General features: G+C 45.6%; 1 protein-coding gene across 18 annotated transcripts in view; it reads left to right on the top strand.

Moving 5' to 3' along the window:
* Window positions 1-6,865, top strand: part of RABGAP1 (RAB GTPase activating protein 1) — a 160,742-nt gene extending 153,877 nt beyond the window's left edge. For all 18 annotated transcript variants that reach the window (XM_008517924.2, XM_070596371.1, XM_070596380.1 and 15 more), the window contains 5 exons: window positions 29-133; window positions 1,020-1,103; window positions 1,819-1,890; window positions 3,493-3,690; window positions 5,070-6,865. In XM_008517924.2, coding sequence (XP_008516146.1) covers window positions 29-133; window positions 1,020-1,103; window positions 1,819-1,890; window positions 3,493-3,690; window positions 5,070-5,192 — 582 coding nt within the window. In that variant the 3' untranslated portion in view covers window positions 5,193-6,865. The remainder of the gene's footprint in view (window positions 1-28; window positions 134-1,019; window positions 1,104-1,818; window positions 1,891-3,492; window positions 3,691-5,069) is intronic.
* Window positions 6,866-7,282: the final 417 nt, after the last annotated feature.

Raw genomic sequence — 7,282 nt, forward strand, 5'->3', positions numbered from 1 at the left:
CTGTAACAGCATCTTTTAAATGTTTCAGGCTGAGGAGAAGGCAGATGCACTGAATAAGGAGCTGCTTATGACCAAACAGAAGTTGATTGATGCAGAAGAAGAGAAGAGACGGCTGGAAGAAGAGTCGGCTCAGGTGAGGGGAGCTTCGCCCCTCCCACATTCTTCTGTGTCTTGCAAATGCTTGAGAGTTTCGAGTTCAGCTGCTAGCTTCCTGTTGGCACTGGAGAACCAGGAGCCAGCTGGCTTCAGTTTCTCTCCAAAGGCCTTTTTTATTTTGTGTGTAATTACCTTTATGTGTAAAGCATAATGGTTCTTAATAATTAAAGCGTAGGAGGAGACAGTAGGCAAAGCTCATCCTTCATTGGAACAGGAGAAATTCCCATGTGTCAGCATCTGAGCGTGACAGAGAAAAGGCGTAGCATTTCTGCAGAAGGAAAGCAGACGTCCTATTAATGGCTGGCTCTTTCCCCACCTGCCCAGTGCTATCTCCCCACTGGGCAGACTCTGGAAGGCTTGTCCTGAGCCAGCTGTCCACAGTCACTGGGAGCACAGGCCTGCAGCCGTCAGAAGAGCTTTGGGTGTTCCCTGCCCTGGAGCAAGCCCCCTCCTCTGCTACTGTTCTCCTAACAGTAACGCCCTCCAGTCTCAGTCACAACTGCCTGAGGGGAGAGCTGCATAAACCCTGAGGTCCTGGAGAAGTGGCAGCCTCTGGTTAGCTCTTCTGCATTCGGTCAGCTCAGGTTCACAGGTTGGGCTGCGCTGGCGGGGAGGGACTTCAGCAGAAGCTCCAGTCTGAAATGGGGTTGATGTGTTTGGAAGTTTCGACTGTTCTCTCCCTCTCCTGGCATCAAAAATGGGGCTTTAGTACTGCGGAGGGTGAAGGAAGAAGGAAGGTGAATTAGGGCCCTTCTAGAGTTAGGTCAGGCACTTTTTGGAAAGCCCAGCAGGAAGCAGTTAGTGCCAGAGCTTCCTTTATATTTCTCTTAAAAATTCACTTTGGCTTTTTTTAATGTATGCAGTTAAAAGAAATGTGTCGTCGGGAACTCGACAAGGCAGAATCTGAGATTAAAAAAAACAGTTCTATCATCGGCGACTATAAGCAGGTGGGTCCATGCATCCTGGAACTGGGCCATGTACTCTGGAAGCCCTGCTTGCCTGGTTGAAATATGTCCACTCCACACCCGAGTGCTTCCCAGCTCTGCCACTGCACTGACTGCTTACTTCCCTTCACTCCACACTTTGCCTCACTGGTTCTCAACTGTAAAATAAGGGAAATAATCACTCTCCCGGGGAACCCTTGTGAGGATTCCATGAGGTCATGTTTGTCGAGCACCTGGCGCAGTGCCCATCATATAAAGAGGTGTTTAATAAGTGAAGGTCACACTATGTTCTTGGGAGCATTTCAGATTCAGAATCATGGCCTTCTGTTCGTGTATGGTCATGTGACGTGGAACCAGTTCCCGCCCTGGCTGGTTGAGTTTTAAGAACATAACTGAATTAGTCTTGTTCCTTCCTACACTAGGATCTCATGCTGACTTACAAGTCTGGCAAGTGTTCGTAAACCATTGGCCATCGAGTTTGTCACTCGTGTGTCCCTGCAAGCCCTAGGCTGATGGATGCAGAGGTGGCACAGCCAGAGGAGCCTCTGCCCATCCATCAATTCACACCCCCTCCCGCGCAGTAGCAGCCTGTTTGGTACTGTCTTAATTCCTCTTAGCATAGTCCAGCTTCCACTATAGAATTCATCCTGAGCCCAAATTATTCAGATGATGACATTGCCCAAGAGATTATCATTTTATATTATGTTTGTTTCTTTAGATTTGTTCTCAGTTGAGTGAAAGATTAGAGAAACAGCAGACAGCTAATAAAGTGGAAATTGAGAAAATTCGGGTAAGTCTTCCTTTACCAAAGAGATTTTATACCACCTAGTTGATTTTGTGGCTATATTGAGCACAACAGATTTCGGAAGGGGGTAGTTTACTTTGATTGCAAAAGTGAGAAGCTGACAAGCACCTGATAAGGCACCTGTCATGGCCTGGCTCAGTAAATGACGGCTGATATTACGCCTTTTTCCTCTGGAATGGACTACAGATGAAACCAAAAGGGCTCCGGCATTAATTCTCAAAATACCAGCGCCCGTTTTCCTTATAAATTTGTGTAACATCCTCCTTGGGATAACTTGACTACAAAAAAAAAATGCAGATGCCCCAAGATTTCTGACTGTTGTCAGTATGGTAGGTGAAGGAGTCCTGCAAGTGATAGATTTTGCTTGAGGGGGGATGCAGAGGTCAAGACCACGTGGTCTGATTTGTTCTGTAGAACTGGGGACACTCCCCTCTGAGCTCAGTGCCTTCTCTATAACGATCCAAATACAAGGAGGACTTGAATTTTTTAATGTTTTGGTGCCAATTTGGAGGCTTTTGTAACTTGATGCTTTGTTTCTTTAAGCTGTACCTGTATTAGAGTACTTACCAAATTTTACTAAGATGAGTAATTTGCTGAAAGATGCTTTACTAACATATTTATAAATCAGTGGACAGGAATGTGGAAGAGTTCTGTGCTCACGGCCATGTTTGTACAAAACAGCGTTTTACCTGGAGCAAGATGGCACCGGCCTCCATCATAAGTAGTGTCTAACCAGCAGCTGCCTACTCTTTAAATATAATTTATTTTCTGATTCTAAAACTAATAATGCTCATTGCAGAAAATTGTTAAAACAAGAGTAAGGAAAAAAAACTTATAATCCTACTACCCACAGATAGCGTCACCATCGTTAACACTTTGGTGTATATTCTTTTCAGTCTTTATTCTGTGTTTACTTTAACATACAAAATTTCGTTCATCCTAAGGTACACATTTTTTCACATTTACATCTCTGAAATTGGGACATGTTTTATAACTGATGGCTTTCTGTGGTTTAGTTGGCAGAATATTTTCTTAGAGGAAAATAAACCGTTTCTCACAGTCACTGGCATCTTCTTTTGATGAAATATGGTATATATTTTTAACCATCCTTTATATACATTTTTGTGTCCTAGTTCACCCAGCATTTAACCATTTTACCACGTTATGAAGAATTCCTCAAAAACTTTTTGGAGACTGCATACTTCCTTGTATAAAGACAGCATAGCGTATTTAATTTCTCCCAGTCGTTGGAGAATTTACCCCCTCCCCCTTTTTCTCTAATTCTGCACTGAAAATCCTTGTATATAAATCTTCATCTTGTCATAGTTTCTTCATTTTTTTTATCCGAAGTTCCTAGCAGTGAGGTTATTGGAGCAAGACAAGAATATTTTTATTGCTTTTGGTATATAATACCAGGTAGCTTTTCCAATAGGCTGTCGGTCAGTTTACAGAGAGAACATAGTCTTTCAGAAGCTGTAATGTTCAACCAAGACGCCATGTCTTGCCTTCCCAGAAAGGGGATGATCATATGCTTCTAAAGGGCCAGTTTCTCTTCTTTGCTTCTTCACATCTGATATTCAATTTCAGCAAAAAGTGGATGACTGTGAGCGCTGCCGGGAATTTTTCAACAAAGAAGGGCGCATCAAGGGCATCAGCTCAGCTAAGGAAGTCTTAGATGAAGACACCGATGAAGAGAAAGAGACACTCAACAACCAGCTGAGAGAGATGGAACTCGAACTGGCACAGACGAAGCTGCAGTTGGTGGAAGCTGAGTGTAAGATACAGGTAACAGCCTGGGCCCCACCGCAATGAGCAGCATGCCGCCTCTTGCCTTGGTGCGGTGGGACTCGGACCTGCATGCAGGCTGGATCTCTGGGTATGGGCTGGAAACCCCAGAAAGGATCTTTATGGTTTGGAGTTTTTTCCCCCTTTAAACTTTGACCATAATCCTCATGGGGAAAAGCCCATTACTTGTTATTTACCAGTGGATGTTTAATTAGTGATTGTCCTGTCCTAAGGATTGGACTTTCTCATAATGAGGATCATCATCGAGCTTGGAATCTTTTTGTTGGAGTGGAGAACACATACTTTGAAATCATAGCTGCACCACCAAACTCCTTGACCTTGGGTTAGTTAGCAACCTCTTTACGCCTCAGGTTCCGCATATGCGGTTGGAGATGATGAGGGTCTTTATCTAATAGTTTGCCTTAAGGACTAAATAAGATAATGTTACAAAAAGGCTCAGCACAGTGTCTGAGGGCTTCATAAATGTGAGCTTTTGTGTCCCAACTCTCATCACTTAACTAGCTTTGTGACTTTGAGCATGTGACCTCATTTATCTGAGCCTCTGTTCCTGATTTGGTCGTCTTTATCCTGCATGGCTAGTTCCACCAGCACCCAATACTGAGCACAAGGTAGGCACGAAGCACTGTTTGTGGAAGGAACCAAGTTCAGGACTAAAGCTTAGGGTCTGGTCTCCTGCATCGTACACATTCACTGGGCATCTGCTCTTTGCCAGGCCCTGTTCTGGGTGCTGGGCTGCAGAACAAAGACATGGCTTGTGTGACTGTCCAGGACAATCAGGAAAGGCATCACCAAGGCAGCAGTATCTGAGCTATGATCAAAGAGTGAACAGGGGTTGCAGCTGCAGAGGAGAAAGTGAGAAAGTGGTGGAGTGAGTGGCATGTTCGGCAGCACAGAGGGAGGAGGCGGCCTGCCCAGTAAGGAGCTTCAGGAAACAGTTGGGGGGTGCGGTGGGGTGGGTGCTAAGCTGGAAGAGAATCTGTGGACCCAGATTGTGAAGCATCCCAAATGCCTTGCTAGGGAGTCTAGACTTTAAAGATTCTTGCTGGGAATTAATGCTACAGTCTTAGCTGGAGCGTTAGTTCTGCCTGCCTGGTTGCAGTGGGTGGACAGGGGAGTGAGAAGCTCAACTAGGGGGCTATTTTAATAAATAGACTAAGCAAGAAATTAGGAGGTCTCAACTAGGAAAGAGCACAAAGCATTAGGCATGCCAAATCTTTCTATGCCAGTTTGAGACTGGGGGAATTTCTAGAGGTCTCTCAAGAGTAAATAGATTGAATTCTTGTCTTGGCTCAGCTCTGGGCAGGCATTGTCATTGACACTGGAGCCCACCATCGTCATGTACACTGTTCCTCTTGCAGGACTTGGAGCACCATTTAGGCCTTGCGCTAAACGAGGTCCAGGCAGCCAAGAAGACATGGTTTAACCGAACGCTGAGCTCCATCAAGACGGCAACTGGGGTTCAAGGGAAAGAGACTTGTTGAGAGCAGCTGCTGCTTCCAGACACCTTCAGAAAACACGACACCTTTTGTTGCCTTCTTTGGCCAGATGTGTGATTCTGTGACATGTCCCAGGACCAGAATGTACTTAAGTCAGATCCATAGAAGCATGTTGGTAGGTCAGTGGACAGAGCTCACGAAGCAGGCAGCCTCTGGGGTGAGGCTCTCAAAACTACTGATACTAACCGGCCTGCTAGCTCAACTGACGCTCTGGATGCACTCTAGAAAATCACTCCTCCGGGTGACTCTAGGCCTCTTCCCACTGTCGGTCAACACCTCACCCAGCTCAGAGGCTGAGTTGACATTATCAGAGTTTGGGGATCCTTTAGGCTGTTGGTTTTTTCCTAAACCTTTAATCTTTTTTTTGTTTTTAATATACGTATTATATATATATTGGGCGGGGGGGGGAGGGGTGCGGGCAGGAAGCCAGGGGATCAGTGACTCAAATAACTCATGTCTGCTTCAGTGCCAGCAGAGGGTCCTCCAGGTAGACACAGAGAAGCACTTTGTTTTAAACAGGAGGGTTTCATTCTTGTAGCTGAAGCCACCTAGTTTTGTTAAAACTATGCGATGCACAGGTTTTTGGTTTGGCATCATTCATGTTTCTATCAATTCTATGCAACTCACATAGTTCCTGTTGTTTTGTAGTGTTAGCTGCCAAAATGACTTCACAGGGCTGGGGTGGGCGACTTGACCGACTGAGACTGGGTTAATCATAACATGGAGAAATCTTATTTTGTTTAATGTGTCATGTGTGTGTACATACATATATATATATATATATATATATATATAAAAAAATATCTTTTCCCAATGCGCCCAATCGACAGTGTTTAAACCCCAGACTAGGACTGATGAACACAACTTAATCATGTGGCTACTTGGGCACTTAATTTCACTCAAGGTTGGCTGGGCACTGCTCTCCCCACTGCTGTTAGGAGAGCTGTGAAGAGCTCCCTCACTTCATGGTTCGTATGTTTTTGCACAACAGGTTGTACAAATGAGAGAGACACTGAGCTGTGTGTGTGTGTTTGTGTGAATGTGAGTATGTACAGGACGCACGTGCCGAGAGGCCCCCATCCTACTGGCCTGTGTCCCTCCCTGCCTGCTTGGGCCCCAGGCCCTCCCCAGAGGTGGCTGGATGTGAACCTCACTGTTCTGATGGGCTGCAAGTTCTCACTTCAAAACTATGGAAGCGAGGTTTTCGCACCTTTTTTAAAAAAAAATAACTTGGATTTTTAATTTATATGGTGATATGCTGACAGGCTGTCTCACAGATGATTTTGTCGTCTTCTCCGCATGTGGTGTGGAGGTAGCTGGTTACAAGAAGCACTGGTTTGTATATAAAGACCCTTGGGTTGTTTTGTATCTTTTCCTGTTGGCTGTACTAACACTTGCTGAGGTCATCTGTGATAAGGGAGGTAACAAGTGGCAACCCCCTACCCCCCAAACTGGGATCCCCTCCACCGCTTTCTGTGTCTTGTTCAGTTACCAAAACAGGTGTTAGCCCATCTAAACTAGGTGCGTGGCCATTGTGCTAGGGTAGTTTCCGTGTGTCAACTTTATGAACTGAAACATAAACCAGTAAAATTGTATTACTGTTTCTTTTGTTGGTTTTATTTTAACAGCATATTCATTAAATATTTTGGTACAAACAACATTGCTTTGTAAAAACCAGTTTTATCATTATGTGTTCCTGCCTCCCCTCCCCCAGGCAGTCAGAGAAGACCACCCTCTGTGCGGTCAGATAGGCGTGAGCATCGGGCAGCGCCTCCCCATGCATCCGTTCAGACACTGAGCAGCTGCGTGCCAGGCCGTGTGCGGGGAGAGGAGACACGGGCTCGACCTCTGGGAGGCTGACGCCTGTGCCTTCTTCGTCCCCTCTCTGAGAACTCAAGTGCCGCGGGAACGGGTGAGACACTGTGGGTGTGAGGTTTAGGGAAGTCTTACAGGACGTGAAGGTGTAGTTAGGCCTTGAAAGACAAAAGCATTTCACTAGGCAGAGGGAGAGGGAATTCCAGGCCCAAACGTGAATGTGCAGGGGAGATAGCTACAGAGTAGAAGGGCAGTACTTG

This window comes from Equus przewalskii, chromosome 26 (genome assembly GCF_037783145.1).
Source record: "Equus przewalskii isolate Varuska chromosome 26, EquPr2, whole genome shotgun sequence".
In the NCBI taxonomy this organism is placed as follows: Eukaryota; Metazoa; Chordata; class Mammalia; order Perissodactyla; family Equidae; genus Equus; species Equus przewalskii.